The sequence below is a fragment of the Poecilia formosa genome, unplaced genomic scaffold (genome assembly GCF_000485575.1).
Source record: "Poecilia formosa unplaced genomic scaffold, Poecilia_formosa-5.1.2 Scaffold125, whole genome shotgun sequence".
NCBI lineage: Eukaryota > Metazoa > Chordata > Actinopteri > Cyprinodontiformes > Poeciliidae > Poecilia > Poecilia formosa.
This window is the reverse complement of record NW_006800064.1, coordinates 283,816-306,050: the sequence shown is the minus strand read 5'-3', so window position 1 is coordinate 306,050 and position 22,235 is coordinate 283,816. Positions and strand designations below refer to the sequence as shown.

General features: G+C 39.2%; 4 protein-coding genes across 6 annotated transcripts in view; 3 read left to right on the top strand and 1 right to left on the bottom strand.

Moving 5' to 3' along the window:
- The first annotated feature begins 539 nt into the window (after nucleotides 1–539).
- LOC103144379 (protein C19orf12 homolog) lies at nucleotides 540–3,561 on the top strand. The gene is made up of 3 exons (XM_007561331.2): nucleotides 540–721; nucleotides 1,565–1,725; nucleotides 1,808–3,561. Exons 2-3 carry the CDS (start codon nucleotides 1,566–1,568, stop codon nucleotides 2,071–2,073), a joined length of 426 nt encoding a protein of 141 aa, XP_007561393.1. The 5' UTR covers nucleotides 540–721; nucleotide 1,565; the 3' UTR covers nucleotides 2,074–3,561.
- A 206-nt stretch (nucleotides 3,562–3,767) lies between these two features.
- LOC103144378 (cytochrome b-c1 complex subunit Rieske, mitochondrial-like) lies at nucleotides 3,768–5,835 on the bottom strand. Its single transcript, XM_007561330.2, has 2 exons — nucleotides 5,628–5,835; nucleotides 3,768–4,569 (listed from the first exon to the last, which is right to left on the bottom strand). Exons 1-2 carry the CDS (start codon nucleotides 5,737–5,739, stop codon nucleotides 3,959–3,961), a joined length of 723 nt encoding a protein of 240 aa, XP_007561392.1. The 5' UTR covers nucleotides 5,740–5,835; the 3' UTR covers nucleotides 3,768–3,958.
- A 206-nt stretch (nucleotides 5,836–6,041) lies between these two features.
- On the top strand, nucleotides 6,042–10,871 carry rxylt1 (ribitol xylosyltransferase 1). Its single transcript, XM_007561329.2, has 6 exons — nucleotides 6,042–6,272; nucleotides 6,377–6,556; nucleotides 8,007–8,109; nucleotides 8,230–8,544; nucleotides 8,680–8,850; nucleotides 9,887–10,871. Exons 1-6 carry the CDS (start codon nucleotides 6,125–6,127, stop codon nucleotides 10,287–10,289), a joined length of 1,320 nt encoding a protein of 439 aa, XP_007561391.1. The 5' UTR covers nucleotides 6,042–6,124; the 3' UTR covers nucleotides 10,290–10,871.
- Nucleotides 10,872–11,817: 946 nt separating this feature from the next.
- srgap1a (SLIT-ROBO Rho GTPase activating protein 1a) overlaps nucleotides 11,818–22,235 on the top strand; it is an 81,678-nt gene continuing 71,260 nt past the window's right edge. The window contains exon 1 of one of the 3 annotated variants that reach the window (XM_016676043.1): nucleotides 11,818–12,567. In XM_016676043.1, the coding sequence (XP_016531529.1) occupies nucleotides 12,504–12,567 (64 nt within the window). In that variant the 5' untranslated portion in view covers nucleotides 11,818–12,503. The remainder of the gene's footprint in view (nucleotides 12,568–22,235) is intronic. The other 2 variants (XM_007561326.2, XM_007561328.2) reach the window with 2 other exon arrangements.

The following is a 22,235-nucleotide window of genomic DNA, read 5'->3' as shown; positions in this document are numbered from 1 at the left end:
TGTTTGGAATAAAGTTATATATAAACAAAATGATTAGTCAGAATACCGTTGCTAGGCGACAGCAGCAGAGAGACAGCCCTGCTGCAGCAGCAGCTGATCGCCATGACAGAAATGTAAACAATGGAGGGAGGAGAGAGATGCGCATTTTGTTGCTGGAAAAACAGAAACTATTTTGAGTTTCTGTCGCCAAGTCCGATTATTATGAGCATTTTTGGGTTTGTTTTTTGTAAAGTCGCTTACACATTTAATGAGTCGCGGGTAAATATTTTTGCGCTTGTTTTTCAACGAGAAGTTGCTTATTTGGGTTTTGAAATAAGCAGAGACGCATAATAAGCCTCACAATTTGTCTGACAACCAGTTGGTTTTAGTCAGTCAGTCAGTTCAATGTCAGCAGAAACCATAGGCAGTTAAATATTTAAAGAGTTGAACCCTATTATTTGTCAAATCGACTTTTTAACACGCACAGCCGAGATCAACGATCGACACAAGAGAGATGACGGATTTTCTTGAACGTAGCATAAAAGTTTCCCCCAGCAGGCATTGCGGCATAGAAACTGCATGTGAAAGCTCAAGAATCATGTTGGCAAAAGAAGTCGCGCACATAAATCACGTAGAGCCTCTAGGAGGCTAGGAATAAGGTTTTTACAGAAAGTTTGATCGAGTTAAAAACACTGAAAAATAAGCTGTGAATACATAAGTAACAACTTATTTCCACAGTAAGGTAAGCTATAAATCTTCACTAAGGTTTTTGCCGCTGTCTGTGTCTCTCGACGATCTGATGTAGTTCATGGAGCGATTGATAACGTGTTAGCTTTTTTGCCTTACCGTTATGCTTCTCTGATGTATAAATGTTGACCTGATTAGACTAAACATAAACTGCTGTAAGGTTTTTTTTACCATACGGACTCAGAGTGTATTCGGTACCATATAGGTTTCTGTAAATATCACAGTTACTTAAACATGTCCTTTTTTTGTTGTAAACTTTTAATTTGCAAAATAATTGTTGAATTAACACAAAAAATACAGTTGTAACATCAACAACAATAACATTAGTAGTCGTAATATTAACAAATATTAATATATTTTTATATTGTTGCTGTTGACACGACCAGGTTAAAGTAATAAGTAAATTAAAAAAATTCTAATAACTTTTAAAGTTTTTTCTATAGCAAAATGACTGTAAAATAGACAAATTTACTAAAGAGCACCTTTTTGTCGTGATATATTGCTCATTAGTTCTTTGTGTTAAGGTTTTTACCAGGTGGTTTGTTGTTAATTGTTTATTATTACCTTGGATTAGCTTTAAACTCTTGAGGATTCAAAAATCCTGGTTTATGTGATGTTATGTTTTTTTTTGTTTTTTGTTTTTTTTTTGCATAAGAAATATCCTGGTCCTGTTTATTAATATCTGAATTCTACCAAAGTTTCATTCTTTTTGTAAATAAAACATCCAACACAATTCAATCTATGATGCTAACTTGAGATTATTTGTATTTCTGGTACTTTGTAAGGCACATACAGACATATATAATATTTAACCAAACATTGCACTTGTGATCCACAGAATGGGCCCTCGAATTGACGATGTGATGAAGTTGTGTTGTGAGCTGTCTGCCAATCAGCAGATCAAGTCCACAGTAAAAGGTTCTGGGAAGGGAGCAGCAGCTGCAGGGGGACTCGCTTTCGCTGGAGGCTTGATGGGTGGTCCCCTCGGTATAGCTGTGGGTAAGTCTGTTAAACTTGCTTATGAACCTTTGCGGCGCACCGGTCCTCCACATCAGAATTAGAAACCTTTTCTTCCCTTTAGGTGGTGCTGTGGGTGGTCTCCTTGGCTGCTGGCTGACCAGTGGGCAGTTCAGACCGCTTCCACAGATCATAATGGAGCTCAGCCCTCAGCAGCAGCAGAAGCTGTATGATGATCTCATGGTGATCCTGGGAGATATTCAGTGGACCGACCTGGCTCAGTTAACCGCTCTGGTGATGGGCAACTCCATGCTGAAGCAGCAGGCCACGGCGGCTCTTATCGGGTACATCTCTAAGGAGCTCCAGGCTGAGGTGCACTATGTGGATTAGTGTCCATCCAAAAACTGAATGGGCTGACCCAAAGGCTTACAGGCTCAGAGGAATGGTACCATGAAGAAAAAATATGAACTGTAAAAAAATACAGCAGTGCCAACACAATCATCATGTATCAGTAATAAACCAGTTAGCATTTTGTTATAAAACTGTGCTGTATGTTTTGGGACAAAAAAAAAAAAAAATCCAGATTTTTTACTTGAAGGAATTATTTATTATGCCTTTGCCTGCACTGAAGAGCCAGAAGAGACCAGTCTGGCTTTAAATGTAATGGGGAAATTATGGCCTGACAGACATGATGATGGGAAACATCACTATATACCCGTGTGTTTAGTTAATAGTTTTTTCTAAATCATGGAGTTAATCATGAAAATGCTCATAATATCAAGAATATGGGTCAAGTGCATCTCAATATGTCACAATATTATTGAAAGGCATATGGATTGCTGTTGCAAAAGTAATTAACATTCACTACAAAGTACACTCAGGGTGATATATTTCAAGTGTTTTCAGTTGTTTTTTTGATTATGGATGAAATTTAATTTCTGAGGAAATTAGAACAAAAAAAATAGGATAGGTTTAAAATAATTTTCAATACAGAAATGATGTGGACTCGACAGCTGTCCTTCAGACAGCCACCGACACCCTTCACAAGGCTGGTAGCCAACAAAATGTTTCTTAAAGAAACTGAGAATTTGGATTGCTAGTTCTACTTAAATTAATTCAAAATTAAATGGAAGGCAAAGGCAACGTTGATAAATGCACAAGCAACAGAGATTAGTAGAACTTTAATAAGATTGTAAAGCCATTTTGAGAGTTTGGGGCAATTTAAAGAACTCCAAACTGGGAGTGGTCACCAGGTGGAGTCGGTATTTGAAGAGCCACTAAATACAGACGTACCCAGGGTGTGTAGTACAAGAAAAACTTCTGCTTTAACACAAGGAAAAATATCCTTTTCTCGAATATTGTTTTCCTTGTGTTAAACTCCTGCTTAAGAAACACCACCAGAAGCATCTACTGGATTTTATCAAGTCTAAGGTCATTGCATCCATCAAATTTTGGAGCACTTTTTGCTGCCTTCTGCTGACAAGCTTCACAGATATGCCGACACTACCAGAAGTACCAGTACCTGGTTTAATAACCATGGTGTCACTGAGTTTAATGGTCAAAAGGATTGGTTGATCTAAAGACATGGATAGACCTATAGAGTTTTATGACGAGGTAGATGAGACGACAGCAGTGATTCATGCAAAAAGAGCCGTGGCGTCACTTTCTGAGACATTAAAGTTTGGTTTTCATTGCTATAAGCCATTAATCATGTAAATAACAAACATCCTTGAAATATATCACTGTGTAATGAATTCGATTGCCTTAATTGAAGTAATGAAGTCACTACTTAATATTTATTAATGAACTAATATGAAATGTGAATGACTAGCACTGCCTCATGGCCTTGCCTGTTAATAAATGAGTGTTTTCAAAAAACCCTTGGCTAATTGTTTTCACAGGTTGTTTTAAGAATATTCTTAAATGTTATTAATTCCACTTTTGTTTCAGATCTGCCTCTTCTATACTTATTCTCCTGTTATAACCTTTTCTCCAGGAAAATTACATCCTGCTTTCTGGCTCTCTGTGGGTCAATGAAACCTTTAAGTGTTATTAGATACTAAAAGCATTGACAAATGACAGTATTTCATGATTAAAGTACTTTATTGCTGCAGAGGCAATATTTTAAACAAATCATGATGAGTGAGAAAGTGAAGAATCACTTAAGATATAATGGCGCCTTTGCAAATTACTATTAGCAAACTTGCATTTATGTCCCCCTCAAACTAACATATTAAATTTAAATTAGAGGGAGGAGTTTAAAGATCTCTTGTATTTATCCTACAATAACCGTCTCTTCATCTGGGAACTCGTAGTAGGGAACCTCAAGGTTAAGGGGAGCAGGTCCCTTCCTAATTCTTCCAGAAGCGTCGTAGTGTGAACCATGGCAAGGACAGTAGTAGCCCCCATATTCTCCTGCATTAGCAATGGGCACGCAGCCCAGGTGGGTGCACACTCCAAGAACGATGACCCACTTGGGATTGAGCACTCGATCCTTGTCGTGCTGGGGGTCGCGCAGCTCTCCAAGATTCACATCCGCCTCTGCCGCAATTTCCTTCTCGGTGCGATGACGGACGAATAGGGGCTTCCCTCTCCACTTGAAGGTCATGTTTTTGCCTTCTGGGATGTCGCCCAGCTTGATCTCAATCTTGGATAAGGCCAGAACGTCCGCTGAGGCGCTCATGGAGGAGATAAATTGGGTGACCACAGTTTTGGCCGCATACACGCCAATTACGGTGGTGACTCCGGTCACCAGGTAGGAAAAGGCCCTCCTGGCCTCACTGCTCTCCTGTGAGGACTTCTGGGGATTTAAAACCTCGGGTCGCCGATAGTCAGAGAAGTCAGGAATCTTGATGTCTGTGTGGGCAAGGCGGGTTCCTGCTGGAGCTGGACACAAATAAAAATACTTAAAATAGGAGCTGCAGACAAACCAGGTCAAGTCAATTTAGCTACTTCGTGATGCTAAAAGCATCATGAGGTGCTTTTAGTATCATGATGGCTTTAAGCAAATTTGCTTATTTTCAGCAATAAAGACTTATAAATATCGTGTTATCTTGATTTTAGAAATTAGATGACTTCTGGTAGTCAGACTGGATTTGATAATCTACAAGTTTAGACTGTCAAATGGATGAAAAGTCCTACATTTACTACTAACATACAAGTATCCTTTGACATAAACTGTTCCATTGTAGCTCTGGGTTAGTGTTTAGGGATGTCAAGTAATGAAGATGAACTTCATCTCCAGTCTCAAGTCCTTTGCAGTCTATGAACAGGTTTTATTTGGTCCCGTGTTTAGCTCCAACCAGTTTCCATTAACTCTGACCAACTTCCTTGTCTCTGGCTAAATTAGTGCATTCCCACAACAGGATGCTGCTGCTACCATGCTTCACAGTGGGGGTGGTGTGTACAGGGTGATGTGCAAAGTCAACTTTCCTAACACTTTTTCTAAATACTTGCTGTGCCACCTAAATGGCATATGACAAATAGCAAATTGGAATTCTTGTGGTTTTCTTTTAGCCATGATTTTATTCCTAAAACGTTCCTCTATTAAGCTCAGTTTTGTGAATAACTACATGTCCTTTCAACAGTCTCTCCTGAGTATAATGCACACCACACATATTTGTTTTTATTTTTTTTACAAAATTTTAAGTCATGAATGAGTTTCCGTTCACTTCACAATTATGCATTACTTTCTTTTCATGTCTTATCTGTTCAATCAGGTCATATAATTGCACTTTCCAAAATCACACCTACATTCTGCTAGCTGTATTCACTTGTTTCGAAGCACTGTAAATTAGAGTTACATTAACTCACAAGAAATAGATCTCCATTTTCTACAGGGACACTAACTACACAATATATAAGGAAATAAAAGTTTCTGAAGCTTTTGAACTACGTCACAAAACTAAGAAACGCCGGTGGCAAGTGTGTCTGTTCGTCCTTACCAGCAGCAGGCAGCAGCTCCTTGGCTCCAGGTAACACCAGGCTTTTAACACCGTGTTTGGTTACTTGATAGTAGGAGGAAAAGACCCCCGGGCGAATAACGGTGGACATCATCTTTGTCCAAATAATAAAAACACCTCAACCCCACAGCTGGGGACGCGACCTTGCGTGTAGCTTGAGCGGACTATTCTGATCTGCCCTTCCAGAAATACTTCCGTCTATGTAACGGTACGGTTTCGTATTTTACCAAGGAGCTCTTCTTGCTCTTTCACCCATAATAAATGACTTTATCAAAAAAAATTATTTTAAAATATACCTGCACAACCAAAACAAAATGTAGTGATGCCTTTATTTGGATTCGTCTAGATTAATCAACGCATTTAGCTCAGGCAATTTGTAAGTCAGTTGTAGGCAGGGGTCCTTGTGATGTAAACAAGGGTCCTTGAGCAAAATATACGGAGATTAGCCGCACAATGGTAACCTGAGCTAAGAGAAGAAAATGAAAATACCAAAAAGAAAGCTGTTTCTTCTTATTATTTTTGCATATGTGGCATTTTCGCTGTATGCCGCTTATAATGTGTTCTTCAGCAATAAAGTAATCTCCCGCGTTCACAGGGTGGTGAAGAAAGAGAGTAACGCACCAGCGGGTAACTTATGCAAAAAAACTGCCATTATTTTGTCTGAGCTGCAGGAAATGCTTCCAAAAAATATAGTGAATAGTTAACAGAGTGAAACCATGTCTTGTTTTTAGGTGGTGTCAAAGATGGAGCCCCGTTTGTTGCAGATGAGTGGAATCCGTGGGAGGATGAAGAGGTGGAGTACAACTCTGCTCTGAACAAGAAGAGAAAGGCCTTCAAACAGTACATGGCTCGAATCGACAGGAGCAAGCCCAAAAGATACAAGGTTCAAATCTGGGGGAAGGCTGCCATCGGTAGGTCACCTTATAGTATAAATGACCCATTTATTGAGAGATTGTTAACTGAGAAAGAATGGCTTCGATGTCAAAGGTTGCAGTTGCACAGATGAACAGCTCTGAGTTTTAGCTGTTTGACCACAGTGATAAAAAATACTTTAGAAGCTTCTAGATCCGAAAACTATTATACTAACAGCTAGGTATTATTGCTATAAAATCAGAAGTCACTTCTGCGACAGGAAACCATCCAGTTTGAATGAACTCTAGTAGTAGTAGTCCTAGAAATGTGTTAAATGTTCAGCCATAATTAACCCAGAAGTTTGAGTCGCAACCTGACCAACTATAATTGGGGCTGGGAGAATACTTTTGAACTTGTGTGAATTAAATTCTAACTTGTACACTCAGTTTTTGTTTTTAAAAATATTTGAAGTTTGATGTTGATAATTTCATTTTCCTAAAAGAATACTTCAAATGCATTTTAAATATATCCTAAAATTAACATGATATTCATGACTGTGATGGGTGGATACCATCTGATCACAACTGTAGATTTTTTTTTAAAGGGTAATATGATGTTTTAATTGCTGTGAGTGTTGACTATAATTGGCTGCTCATATCTTTGATCACTATTGTAAGTAATCTATTATTAATCAGGTAGACTCAGTGGTTTGTTTTTGATGGTTAATAGTTTTGAAGCTAAAATTGTATTTTTTTTATTACATTTTGAATAGGTCCCACAATTAAACTTTAAAACTTAGATTCTGTTGTGCTTTCCTCAGACTGATCAAATGTTCATCTGTTGTGGTTCTGTACTCGCTTTGTTGTTCTGGGTATAAAAACCTGTAAATGCAGCTAAATAAAAAAAAATACCAAATAGTTTTTGGTCACACAGAAAAAGGAAAGGCGTCATACGTAATATAACAGAACATGCAAAAACTTCTATTGTACGCTCTGGAAAAATGAACAAAGTTTAAACAGCGCAGCTTTTGAAAACGTTTGATTATTTTGTTCTGATTAATTCTCACATTGTTTGCTGTACAAACATATACAGCTCAAGCACACATTGGAAAAGTACATGCAGTCTTTCAATTTAATTGTGTCATTTGAATATTAAGTTTCAAATGACATAATATTATAAATTATTTACAATATGCCCATCGACATTTAATTCCAACACACAAATTAAAGTGAGTCTCAGTTTATACACCATCTAATGTTTGTTATTTTTGGTCTACATTAGTTTCCCAAAATAAAACAGGACCACAATAAAAAATTTTTACCTAATGGTGTTTTTTTATCCTATTCAAAATTTCTAATAGAAGAATTATCTTATATTTTCTTTTGGATACATTATATCCATTGTCTTTACAGCTTTTTAGTTGAGTGCCAAATGAATGATGGTGTATTTTTTAGAAAGGGAAGCTTTAACTTTAAAAAAATATGAAATGTTGCATTACATTTTCCTCAGGGCTGTACCTTTGGGAACATATTTTAGAAGGACCCCTTAACCCAACTGACAAGGTGGCACAGTGGAGGGAAGGGGAGATTCAGTCTGGAAAAGTTGATTTCAGGTAAAACTCCCTGATTAGATTTTTAGTGTTGACATACTTCACTTCATGTCTTGGCCACTGGAAGACAAAAGAAAACCGATGAACTCGTTCTCGTTACCAACCAACTTTTTCTGCGTTCAGTTTCTACACCGGCCCAGCAGTGGTTCAGGGACACGTTCCCCTGGAAATGAACAGCCTGGTTTTGATTCTCAACGGTCGCGAGCAGCAGAAAGTTTCTTACTCGACGAGGTGGCTGGAGCATGTTCAAGCCCTGGTTCAGTCTAATACAGTGTCCCATGTGGCCGTGGTCCTGCTGGGCAATGAGCAATGCAACAATGACTGGATCGCCCCGCACTTAAAGAGAAACGGCGGATTTGTGGATCTGTTGTTCCTGATCTACGACAGCCCGTGGGTCAATGACAAGGACGTCTTCCAGTGGCCCCTCGGTGTTGCCACGTATGTCCTTTCTTTTTAATCTAATACATATGCAAGGACCTTACTGTGGCACATCCAGTTTTGTGAGCCTGTCTTCTGTAACTGAACATGATTGTGTAGCAATTCTGCTGCTGTTGTCTTTGTGTTTCTGTGCAGATACAGAGAGTTTCCTATGATCAGGCCTAATGCACAGCTGATTACTTCTAATCGGCCATACCTCTGCAACTTCCTGGGTACTGTTTACAAAAATTCCTCCAGGGAAGTACTGATGAATGTGCTGAAACAGTCTGGCCTAGATAAGGAATGCCTCACCACTGCCAGGGAAAAGTAGGTCTTGACTTATTTTTTATAGATGAACAAACTAGAACAGTTTTTATCACTTCATTGCTTGTACTATATCTGCCTCTGTTTTGTGGTTGCATATCATGATTTAGAAGAAATATATAATCCACCCCAGCTTGACTGAGCCCATAAGTCCAAGGGCAGTCTAGAAATTAAAAGCAGAATGAAACAATCTGCAAACAACTGAACACATTCAATTAGAAAACATGAGTAATGCATAGTTTGAGGAAAGAAAATGTTAATTTTGTATCAGTTGGAGTAAGAGCTTGGACTGGTGAGAATGACATATATCTTTAATGATGTCAGCAAGCTTAATGAAGTAAAGGTGCCCTCTTCTAGCCTCCATGGTTTCACATATTTACTGTCTCGGATTTTTAGAGTTCACTTTATTTTCTCAAAGTTTTTCATTTTAGCTTCCTCCTTGCATTTGTTCTATAGTGGAAGTTGTGGTGCGTGTTTTTTTTTAATTAAATGTTAGACTTAAGTAATGGTAGAACCTCGAAAAGACCATATTACTTGTATGTTAAAAATGCTAATGTTGTGAGAGGGTGTACAATCTTTAATAAGCATAAAAGCCAACTGGATTTCTTTTGTTTCCCTTTCAGCTTAAAGCTGTTAAGAAGCTTTAATAACTACTGAGGCCTTTAGAATCAAAACCCTATGATTTTTACCACCTAATAAATTTGAATTCAATCTTATTAAAATGAACATGCATTTATATTCATCCCATGACTTATTTCTTTATTTGTTGGCCTGTGGTGCTTGTAGCTTGCCATATTAAAGTGACGTTAAAGTTTTTACCTTCACTTTTTTATGCGGTATATTTCAGTGTTGAAATCCACTGAAAATCCCTCTGCTTATTTAGGATTTAAAGCCTCTTAAATGAAAACACTTTAAATCACGACATTGTCAGTTTTGTTGTAATTTTCAAAATGATATTTGCCTAACTTTTCAAAGCATCGATTTCCAGGTGGTTTGTGCACATTTTGATGATGTAATCTGTTCTCCTTTCTTGCGTTAGGTGGGTTCCCCAGGAAACAACTGAAAGTCTGAGGCGCTATCAGACGGCTCTGGCTCAGAGCGAGCTCACTCTATGCCCGGTGGGGATCAACACAGAGTGCTACCGCATCTATGAGGCGTGTTCCTACGGCTCGGTGCCCGTGGTGGAAGACGTTCTCACTCCTGGCAACTGCGCTGCAGGTCCCAGCTCCCCGCTGCGTCTCCTCAAAGCAGCGGGGGCGCCCTTCATCTTCGTCAGCGACTGGAGAGAGCTGCCAGCCATCTTGGAGAGGGAAAGAGGAATAAGTCAGGAGCAAAGGGTGGACCGGAGGAGGAGGCTGCTCGAATGGTACTCTGGTTTTCGTCAGCAGATGAAGGAGAGGTTCACTGAGGTCATTGAAGAGAATTTCTTCAAAACTGTCTGACTGGTGCTTTTAAATCTTAACATGGTTAACAATAAATGTTTTTTATCTATGCTGTTTGTGGCAGAAAAAAAAGTGGTGTACTACTTACATAGTGAACTTGGTGATGTACTCTCTGAGGCTGGTCTTGGAAAAAAAAACATTTCTGTTGTCAAATCGTAAACTTGCTGTTATTTGTATCAATTCTGTATATTTTTATTGAGATGTTTACAGCTGTGGAATGTACAGGCATTTAGAAATCACAAATTGTAAACTGCCTTTGCATTTCAGAGTCCCTATTTTATTTTATTTTTTTTTAATATTGTTTTGTTTTGTATCTTATACACTGGAAACTGTGATTTTTAAAATCTACTAAACATTATGTGTGGAAAAAACACTAATATGCATTTAGATTTTGTGTGGGGGAAAAAAACTTTAAATACAGTTCATTTTTTATTATGAGAAGCTTAAAAATTGTTGTTGATTTTTAGATGTTTCAACTGTTAATATTTTGAGGTTTAAGTTTTCTATTTATTTTAGTTCTGCTTTGCATGGACCTTTTGAAATGGTGCAATTAAATAAAGTGGAGTGTTGTATAAAAGGGGATGGATTGATTGATTTGATTTATGGTTTTACTTAAAGCATACAGCCAAAATATTAAAGTGCATATTTATATCAACACCAAACTTGCTCATCCATGTCTTTTATGACATTGCTTCATCCATTGGTTTGCACTCATTGTTGGAGCAGGAAGTAGCCAAACCTCAAACTGTTCCTCCATAGTTGGGAGCATAATATTTGTCGAGTGTTTTCATACGCAACAGTATTAGAAGTTCTTTCCATTGGAGTCAAGAATCCGCCCCAACTCCTGAGAGTTGGAACTGGAACAGTCCCTCGGTACCAAACTTTAAAGTTGACAGTGTTGTCAGGCAAGTGCCATCCTCCTGGCAACAGCCAAGCCAGACTCTTCCATGGGATTCCCAAACATAGGTGACATGATTCACGAGGTTCTTTGCCTTGCTCTTGTTATCTGAGGTTTAGATGCAGCGAGTTTGGCCATTCAAACTTAATCGATAAAGCTCTCTACACCCTGTTCCTTTTCACAGACAGTATTGCTAGCATACTCGATCAACTGTGCTTCAAATTTGCCTCAAGATGGCGCTCTGGTTTAGCTTAGCTTCAGCGGATGCTGCTTCAACTCTGGGAAAAACTAAACTTTTCACCCAAGAAATTAAACAAGAATCTATTGGATTCAGTGTGTCCTTAAGCCAAGGAGGAATTTGGGGCTTCTGTCAAGCTCGGCCTTCTCCAGCACTAGAACAGCCTGTAGATTTTATTTATTTAAGAAATACAGCAGTGTTACATAAACATTATCAATAAAGTTCCCCTTGATCCTACTCATTAATCTTTTAATGAGTGCAATGTCTTGATCCAAGCAGTAACTCTAGAATTTTATTTTATTTTTTTAATGAAATACTTTGCACAATCTCACCGTAAATCTAATCTAATTTTTTTTTTTTGGGGGGGGGCGGGGGAGTAGGCATGAGTGTCACTTGTGTCCACTGGCAGGGAGTGAGTGAGAGAGCAGATCCCACCCACCCCCCTCTCCTGCTCTGTGTTCCTGCCTGCCTCCAGCTGCTGCAGTTCGGCCTGCCCTGTCTGCTTCGGAGCGTGCTGGGAGTTGGAGTTGGAGGTGGAGGGGGTGGACAAACCGTCGTGGGGAAAGCAAGCGGGTGGGGTAACGTGTGCGTGTCCCAGACTGGGCAACCATTTCCAAAAAAGCTCGCTCTCTACGGACTAAAGTTGACTTGCGAGGCATTTTCCCTCGTCGGGCTGTTGGAGCCACTTCTCTAACAGAGACCCCCTGAAACTTGCGCGACTGTTTTCTGCTTGTTTTTTTTTTGTGTGTTTTTTGTTTTTCCTGCAGCGCTGCTGTTGCTCCGTGCTACGGAGACTCATTGGTTGGGAGAGGATTGCGCATTGGCTCTTGTCTGTATCCACCTCGGAGGGAAGAGGAACATTGCAGTAGTAAAGGCTCATGTTTTCTTCGCTCCAAACGTCACTGCTGGAGTTGAATATCTTCACATAGTCATTTTCTTGACGCGGATTCTCTGGCTCTGCCGTTCATTCCTCACGGGCAGGATGCGTCCGCTACTGTAGGATATTCCGCTCTGTTGTTGACAAACAGTTTTCCCAAGAACTTTCCAACGAGCTTCGAGCGCAAAGAAGAGGGGAGCAATGTCCACACCGAGGTTCAAAAAGGATAAAGAAATCATCGCAGACTATGAGAGCCAAGTCAAAGGTAAGGAAGTGGAAAAAGACTAATTGGGACCAGGCTGGTTCATCACTACCTGAATGAGTCATAGCCAGTGATGGCGGGGGTTGTTGGAATGAAAATGTTATCGGAATATCTTCCTTTCTTTGCTCATGTCAAACTTGGGGGGGAAATAAAAGGTAAGTGTTAGATTTAGGATGTTGTTTGCTAAAAAAAAAAAAAAAAGTCTGATCTGATTGTGCGTATCAGATTTGTTTCAGTTCCAAAGAAAAGATAACGAGGTCTCACACGAAAAGAAAATCCAGTGATACCATGTCTTCTGGTTTTCTTTCAGTATGCAGAAGCAACAATCTGTTACTTTCAGTTGAATGTGAGAGTGTTGTTAAATCATGTGCTATCACACCATCAGGACAGAGATCATGCAAGGGGGGTAAATTGTTGCACCAATGAAACTCTGTGTTGCTCATTGCTGAATCCCATTTCCCTGACCAATATCAGTTCCTCTGTATCGTGACATGGAATTTAGGTGTTAAACATTTTACAAAAAAATGACACTCCTTCAAGAGTTTGATACCACTTGTTGAATTACAAAAACAGGTGATCCTCAAAAAAATCTGAATATAATTGAAATTACATTAATTTGAGCAAGTTCTTTTAGTTGGATGCTGCTAATTAAACCCAAAATACTTGGTTTTTCAGAATTGTTTTATGTAAGAGCACAAAATATGCATATTTTGATTGAGGAATGGTTAGCCTGCAGTTAATGTGCTCAGTACTTTGTCGGGAATCCTTGCATAAATGACAGGGATCAAAGGTGGATGGCATTGAGTGTGTGATATGCTGACGGATTAAGAAAGACCAGGTTGGTTTAATGGCTGTCTTCAGTTCATATACACTGTAAGATGTGCTGTTTCGTCCATACTCTTCTTGACAGTACTCCATACATTCTTTATGGGGTTTAGGTCAGGTGGTGTTGCTTGGTCAACCAAGCAGAGTGATGCCATGGTCTTCAAACCAGGTACTGGTTGGTAGTGAGGACAGGATCCGTCTCCTAAAATCAACATCTCCATAAAGCTTGACATGGGACGCCCAACCCTTGGTGAACGGCTAAAAGCGACGGTCAAGGGGTAATATGGGATTCATCCCAAGAAGAACTAGTGGCTTTAGGGTTTTGCTTTTTTTCATGCCCTGTCTCTACCCCATGCAAGCTCTCACTTAAAGCGCAAATCTGCTACTTATTTGCTGGGGTGGTTCAGAGGTGTGCAAGACTCTGTAATGATTGCCACCCTAACTCATCTCGACTCCTTCAGGTCTCCCATGCATGCAGAGCAGAGGTGATTTAGTCACAGGCGGGCTCACACAGGAAAGAGGCAGTCGCTGCACCAGGGTAACCATGGGGATTTGGCCCCTGGCCAGCCAGCTCCGTTCTTTAGTGCCCCTAGTAATGCTGAAATACCACCTATTCACACCCATGTATCCAGCCTTAAAGGCTGTTAAAGAAGGGAGGTTAGCAGAGGTCGGCAAGATTTAAAGAGGATGGTGGGTTGTATGAAGAATAAGAAGGGGGCCAGAGCTGTACGGGGAAATTACAAGTGGCTGAGCATGAGCTCTTATTTCCAAAGAATGTTTAGGACCCCTTTATTTTTGCTCTAAGTATCACTAAATGTTTTCTGAACAAGATGTGAGGTAGTTTCTATCTTGTCATGCAGAACTCAAAGGGAAGATGAATTAAAAAAAAAAGAAAGAAAAACAATTTGGTGCGGAGGAAAGCTGCTGCTTGATGGGCCAAACGGAGTCAGAGCCAAGCAGTGTTTTTGTTTATTAAAATGCAGATACCTTTTTTCTTTTTTTTTTCTTTTTTTTTCAGAATACTTCTAAAGTTGGATACTAGTGTAGTATTTTATTTCTGCGTTATTACACTGATTTGTTCAAAAAGTTTTCAACCTGATAGTTTAAGAGTTGTATCGTCTGGTGGTTCATATGTAGCTAAAATGATATGGAAAAGTTATTGTACAAGAGCAGCAGCCTTCCAGTCAGTTGACAGAGAGAGCACAGCAACATTAACACGGCACCACTACTTTATACTTTACACAGTTAAATAAAACTCCTGTCTTTTAGCTATAGTGTCTTGCTGACACTGTAAACTGAAGAAATGGCATGATGGAACATTTTTGCACCTTTGGAACTTTTAAACGTTAGCATTCTTTGATTCTACTAATCATCTGCAAAGTTGAGCCTGATCTGTTCAGAAATAACAACTCACAAACTATAAAGCTGATGATTTTTTTTCTCTCATTTGAGCAGTAAGTGATTGTTTCTGCTCCTGAGTTTGCAGTTGTAGGGAGATTTTATTACGTGTGAGTTTGCAGTGATGATAATTGCATCAGTAATAAAACTTGTGAAAGCCAGAGGCAGCCTGGTGAGCAGACATGAACCGCTCAGAACGCACAACAACAAGCAATGAGGGAAACAAGACAAAGCCAGTGTTTGATCATTAAGTCATGCTTTGTTTCAAACTCTAAAATTGTACTCAGTGCCTTTACAACTTTTTGCGTGAGCTACTTAACTTTCTTACACAACCATGAGAATCCATTTTGCGTTACATTTCTCTCATTACAGCAGCTCTACCCAGAGTTATTGCTATTCGGATCAGGAGATGTTGGGTATATAATGTAGTTTTCTGTGGTGACTGACTGTCTGAAAGCTTTCCTGCAATGGCTGAAACTACCGTTCTTTGGCCTGGTTTGTCATTCAGCTGACATTTGCTTTTAAAACACTTTCCACCAGCCCTTTCATGCATCCCACAGGAAATTGGAAGTTTTGTTTTGACTCAGAAGGATATTATCCATTTATTGAAATGCTCTGAGGCATTTGTGATTAGGTTTTTCTAATTGCCAAGACCCGGCATCTGAAACGAGACGCAGTCTGGTTTGGAGAAACATGTACTACCACGATTGGGTTTGTGCAACTTGCATCGTGGATATCAGTGTTTGTTTATCTGAAACATTTCAGACGGTGATAGAAAGGTCATGTCTACCCTTGAATTCTCTCTGTGTTTAAGCTTTTTTTTTTTGTAATGTTGTAACAGCAACACTTGTGTGTTTTACTGTGGTAAAGGAGTTGGCTCCATGTCAAGCTGTGGCTTGGCGCTTGTGACCTGGGAGTTGTGACTGAGATGCCAGGACACTGACAGGCGTCCTCTATTAGATCATTATAAAGGCTGCCCTCTGACCTGCCTGCATTGCTGCCTGAAACCGGAGACTTCCCCCCCCTCCTCATCCCCAGGGAGATGAGCCCACGCATGTTTGCACTCAGGGGGATTAAAGAAAGAAAAGTGCTCCGAGATGGAATCTGTCATTTGGTTTAAGATACAGTTTGTAAGTAAATAAAAATAAATTCAGCACTTGCGGAATGACAGAAAGCTATGTGCATCTTTCTTTAATTACAAACTGATTTCAGTTTATTATGTGCATTAGCTTTAAATCTCTTACTTTGGTTTTTCAAACAAGCACATGTTTTCAGTTTTCAATGTAAGCAACCGTGGAGAGTGTGGTTTGTTGTAAAAAAAAAGAAAAGCATACATTGTGAAACAATGGAATTCTTTAGAGCTGTTCAGTATGTAGTCTATTCAAAACACTAACCATAAACACCCTTACTCCTGCAGTACTACACGTGTTCTGTACAGTATCCATTCTGTGGAACCTGTGGTACTGATGGTACTGATGCCCCTGTTACTGGTGCACACACGTTAGTGATTTTAATATCGCCCAATGTACAGCTTTGAATTTGAAGAGAAACTAAAATAATTTGCAGGAGGTTAGAAATTTTCGCGTATTTTGTTAGTGGACAAAGTTTGAAAGATTCAATTCAGTTTACAGCAGCTGTATTCTGAAGGTATTTTGCAAGACAGACATATTTAATTTATACACAAAATTATCTAGTCAAGTTAATCTAACCATAGTGACTGTTATAATGCAGAGAAAGAGCGTGATGGACAATGTGAAGCAATGTTTCTGAGATGGAAGTTCTGAAGATGTTGCTGATGTGACAAGAATGCAAGTACTTATCAAGTATCAAAGCCAATTCTTAGTCTGAAACCCTAAACACATTTTGTCCTCCTCACTCTGCTGCTAGGCCTTACCAGGTCTTGCCTTTTTGTTTCATGAAGAGGTCAATCACAATACTCAAAAAGCTGAAGAAATGAACTTATCAGGGTTTAACAAATCCCCTCTCACCACAATGTTTGGCAGCTCCTTCATCAGCAACGCAAATTGAATTTGAGTCTGCACCAACAAGCAAGATTTTGGCTACCTTTATGATTACTGGGTTTCTGCCCGGTCTCTTATTTTGTAGCATTTTGTGGTGAAGCATTTCTCACTCACTGCGGCTTGCCCTGTTACATAGAGTTGTGCTATAACAAACTTTGAGACGTAAACAACTGCACCAAGGAATGATGTTGTCATGTGCAAATGTAATATTAACTGCAGTTCCACTGCAAGCTTCAACAGGATGGTATGGGCATGAAAAATTGATAAAGGAGGGAAATTTAGTCAAATTCAGCATAGGCTAACTGTTGCCACTTTCATCTGGCAAGTGAAATTGTGTCGCAAATGCAGCATTTTTTTTTTCTTGCATTCTTCTGACTTCAATCAGTTTATGAAACAATAATATCTGCTTCAGATATTTTTTAATAGTGTTGCATCTTTCACTCTGAGTTCTTGTGGTGCTTGAATGGTTAACCCCAGTAGGCATCTCTGATGTGTTGATGGGGGATGGAGTTTGAAATACTAATGGAATTCTGACACCTTCTGCAGCTCAGCTCACCGTCCATTCACACATCTACCATCTGCTTTTACTACCCACTCCTTTTATGTCTGCTTGTATGCTTTCTGGAGGTGGCATGGTTCTGCATGTGCCGTTTGTCTACAAGTGATCGTTTCCATGGTTGAATGAATTGTTATTGACAGCACCATCTGTGGCTGCTCAGCCATTTTTTGCAGTTTCTCTAAACTCTGCTGACCACAAGCAAGGTTTCAGGTTCCCTGCTGTGCCTTTCTTTGGAGTCGCAAAGATCACAAGAACATCCCTGCAGCCCCCAAAAAACCTTTACTAACCCATGTCTATGTCTCTCTAAACTAAAGCAAACCACCAAGCAAGGTTTGCTATCTCAGGTTGTATTCAGCACTCTGTAGTGTTTGTTTTTAAATGGGTTATGTGGCTCTCCACAGAGAATGGCTTTGCCTTAGGGGCACCATAGGCTCTAGATAAAAAAAAAAAAAAAAAAGATGTTGTACCCCAAACATGTTTTCTTTTACTGAATCGCATTTCCAATAAAAAATATGGTAACGCTCTGAGCTGATCAATGACTAATGAACCTGGTACTCTTCTAAACAGGTACTCTATTAAAGAGCTATTTCACAGTTGTTTTTCTGAAGAAACCAACCTGATTATCCCTTGTTTAAAATCCGAAATACTTTCAGGTATAATTGGGTTGTACATCAAACTTTCTGTAATAAAACAGACTAGCATAGAGCAGTTGCTTCTTTTGCTTGTTTCTGATGGGACAGAAAATGAGTAGGGTTTTTCTTTTTTGGGGGGCGTCAGGTTGACATTCATGCAGGAACCAACAATTTCAGCAATGAATAATGCTGATTATTCCCTCATAAGATGAAATTTAACCCATAACAGTGAGACCCCAACTAAGGTATTTCAGGATGTGAATGAAGTATACATATACAGCAAAATACAAGTTTATTTTTCTTTTAGCTTGGCTGTAAAACTCTTTAGGTTCTGCTGGGTTTTTTTTTCTGTTCTCTCAGTTGGATGTGTTGCAGCATAGAGAAGAATCACCATGGAGTGTGTGTTAATGAGCTGCACACTGGAGGCTAAGGGTGTAGATAGAACTGGACTATCCTCAGGGAAAGTTGAAACTGTTGGATAAAAGTGAAATAAACTGGGATTACAAGAGATTTGAGACTACTTCGTTTACAGTATTGACTCCTTCAACTTGACAGCAGGAGCTTAGCAGATGGACAGACAGGAAGGCAAACAGACACAATTTGACCATCAGGGCCATGCTAACTCCTGCCTCCCAGGAGGACTGGATTAGGAGGAAGGAGATTGGGGGATGGGACAGGATGGCAGGTCAGGCCCAGAATAGGTCTGGACAGAGGTCCTATGCTTTGCTTTGTTTCACATTTGTTATCTACAGCATTTTTACACCAGTTGTTGAAATATTTTGGATGGATTGAAACGATTTGGGTGGTACGCTAAGCGAAAGTTCTTTCAAAGTTAGGGTCTAAACTGTGACACAGTAACTACCACTTTACTGTAATTTTCATATCAAATGAGTTACTAGTTGGATAATGTGAGGTTAAATAACCAATCGCTTACTTCACAATTGATTCGGGAACCAAAGCTGAGATTTGTGAGGCCTCTGTTGGGTCTTTCCGTTCAGTAGATTGTTGCTAGTGAACAACAGTTTGACTGTGAAAAATATGACAGAGACGCTGAACAGTGAAAATTAAGAGGGTGACAATGCATCAAGCATACAAGACTATACATGAATTTTGATTTCAAGAAAATGAGAAAGTGGAGAGTAATTCAGTTCAGATTTACCAAATCCATATATTGTGGTATTTATGTTTGTCTTATTCTAAGGTGGTCATAATGGCAAAAAGGAACAGAAATTCCCATTTATTGTGTACACAAATAGGGTAATAATTTATGATTCTTAAATTGTTTTAAAGAATTAAGTGTTTTTAATATTGAACTAGAGATGATCATTCTAGGCTCATTGAAAAACTGTGAAACGGCCCTGTAGTGCTGATAGAAAGCTATTACGCAAGTGTAGCAACTTGACTGAGGTTAAAGGCTAACCATTTACCTGCCATAGTGCTTATAAATATTTATCTGTCCCTCAGTCATACTTTTCTTTCTGCTGATTCTCAAAAACTTCCAAAAAAAGGACTTGGAGCATCTTCATTGCTTTTGTAACTGTTGTTGGTTGGCCTAACAATAGTCTTGTAGCTTTGATCAACTCAACAAAGCAACAAGAGAACCACTTCCTTTATTGCTTGAAAAATAATAATAGTCACACATAGACACAGGGTGTTATGGTTAAAACAATCACTTATTTTCAGTGCCCCTAATAATTGCTTACATTTATGTGACCAAACCAAGTCACATGATAACAGTGACGTCGTTGCAAGACATAAGGGAGAAATAACGGGGTGTTTCAACTATTTCTGGCACCACATACCAAGTGTTTCATAAACTGGTTAACACATTTGATAAAGAAAAGATGCTTAGTAACAAAGGAAAAGGTGAAAGGTCAGAGGTCTGATTTAAAGTGTCTTTTTACTTGCATATTTCTCAAAGCAATCTTTCTCTCCCCCAGCCACATTCATTTTCCCATGGAGGGTTAACACTTCACATTGATGAACAGAAGTTTAATTTACTAATCTTATGGCTTGGTGTTGCCCTCCCCCCCATTTTTCTATTATTTGCCCTAACCTCATGACCTGGGGGGAGCAGCCATTGAGCCTGCTGCCCCTCTAATCAATAGCCAAAGACCACCCCTTGAGGCACAACTGCTCTGATGAGAAATTTGCGTGTATAGGGGTCTCATTGTTACAGAAAGAATGACTTCTTGCAGCCTAACATTATTTGCAGATGGAAGTCAGATTGATTATGGCCTAAGGTGAAGATAAGACTCCAGCCTTGTGTTTATAAATGCTGCATATTGGGAGGTCTTTATGTCTTGGACACCATAGCATGTCTGCACTCTTTGATATGGTTTCTGTTCTTATTGTCTGTGTTCCCTTTCAGTGGTCTTGGTCTGCTTTTAGTAACCCAAAAGGATAGGAAGAGTCTTACATGCACAGAGCTCTCAACGTATCAGAAACACAATAAAGGCTCATTGTGGTTTTTGCAGTAGGGGGAGACTTAAGCTCCTCACACAGCAGCAGTGGTGGATGCTTGAGGAGCCTCGGGCAGACCTCATAAGCTCCGGGCCGAACTCGTCCCTCCCTCTCTGGAGATGGAAACTAAAGCCACATTTGTGGTTCCAGCCACAGATCTATGGAGTGCCCCTGAATTAAAATAAATGGTCCGTTTACAGAAAAGGACTGTCATCCTTGTTTCTTTTCTGCTCATTGTGAGTGGTCACACACAAAGTCCCACTTAGTATTGCATTAGTATGTTAAAGTAAATCTAACAAATCAAATGTCAGGTGACAAAAGAAACTTAATGAACTTATATACTTAGTGCTCTTTTGTGCTTTCTAAACATGTCTAAAGGTGCAACTTTCTGTGAAAACTCAGATTCTTTGGACTAGTTATCAGTTCTTTCTTTAAATAATACCATTATACTATCATCACAAATATTCACATCAGCATTTCTTTGAAACATTGTTATGATTTTTCTATCAAAGTTGCTCCAGTGCTGAATCCAGGCTGGTGCTAAAGCCAGTTCTTTACTGGTTCTATAAAAGAACCAGGTTGGTTTTCCATGCACAGAAAAGGTGCATGAAGACAATTTGTGGTGTTTAAAAATGCCGTATGTGGTTAAAGTTGGACCACATAAAGAATTCACATAAAGAATTGGTTGAAGAATTCACTTCAACCAAATCGATACCTGTGTTTTTTGGTGGACTAAACAGGGCTGGTGTGAATGCACTGTAAGAGAGTGCCTGTCAGCTCTATATTAAGCAGCCCAAAATTAAATGGAAAACATTCTGTTAGGTTTATTACTCATGTAAATGAGAAGTCTTTTGCCAAGTATGTAAGATGGAGGCAGTTATCTTAAACGATCAGGATTGCAGGACTATTTATTATTTTGGCAATGGACACATTCAGCGTTTATATTTCCTCTCTTTTCCTCAAACAAACCCTGGAAGGATGGTTTCTGTCCAAGAAGATTTGATCTCTTGATGAGCAAACACTGGACTTTGCTCTCTGACCTCAATACCCCCGTCTTTGCTGTGCCAACTCTGTTGGATATGTGTGCCAGTTGTGCAGACAGCAGATTCAGTGTGGTTTCTGCTCGTCCGCATAAATCAATCTTTTTTCTCTCGTTTCTGGAAGGAGGTGAAAACACACACTTTGAGGAAAAAGTTGTAATTTTATCTTTAACTTTTACTTGGCTTCTTGTGTTTTTACCGCATTAAAAAAAAACATAAAAAAAAAGGATTGTCACAAGAGTTTGATCATAAAAAAACAACAAAAACCCCCAAAACAAAACTATTATGTTCAATATTTACTCCTCATTGCTTATCAGCTTTAGGTGGATATAAGGACTATATATCATAGCTATTTGATCACCACTTAAGATCACTACTGTTTTTAATTAAATAGTTCAGAGTCATAATTTTAGTAGGGGCTGCATAGTGGCACAGTTGTCAAAATTAACCCATTACCTGATTTTTCAAAGTACCAGATAAATGTCCTCAGTTTGCATTGCTATTTATTCACAGTTAAGGGAGAAGTGCTTTTAGCACAACCAACCACAACACCTTCTATTCCAATTGTTTTAACAGAATGCAATTAAAAAATACATGAAAGAAGTGGCTGGGAGAGCAAGAGGCTTTTACTCAGTTTTCTTGAAATGTTGTCTAGTCATTTCTATTTATGGTGGCAGTTTTTTAGGTTAGGATGAAGTAGAGCATATTGCTGTTCCCCCCCCAGATTCCTCAG

Coding starts and splice junctions, on each gene's coding strand:
- LOC103144379 (XM_007561331.2), top strand. CDS start 1,566: ATGGGCCCTCGAATTGACGATGTGATGAAGTTGTGTTGTGAGCTGTCT. Junction 1,726..1,807: donor TCCCCTCGGTATAGCTGTGG/GTAAGTCTGTTA, acceptor TCTTCCCTTTAG/GTGGTGCTGTGGGTGGTCTC.
- LOC103144378 (XM_007561330.2), bottom strand. CDS start 5,739: ATGATGTCCACCGTTATTCGCCCGGGGGTCTTTTCCTCCTACTATCAA. Junction 4,570..5,627: donor GGAGCTGCTGCCTGCTGCTG/GTAAGGACGAAC, acceptor ATTTGTGTCCAG/CTCCAGCAGGAACCCGCCTT.
- rxylt1 (XM_007561329.2), top strand. CDS start 6,125: ATGAAAATACCAAAAAGAAAGCTGTTTCTTCTTATTATTTTTGCATAT. Junction 6,273..6,376: donor AGAGAGTAACGCACCAGCGG/GTAACTTATGCA, acceptor TCTTGTTTTTAG/GTGGTGTCAAAGATGGAGCC. Junction 6,557..8,006: donor CTGGGGGAAGGCTGCCATCG/GTAGGTCACCTT, acceptor CATTTTCCTCAG/GGCTGTACCTTTGGGAACAT.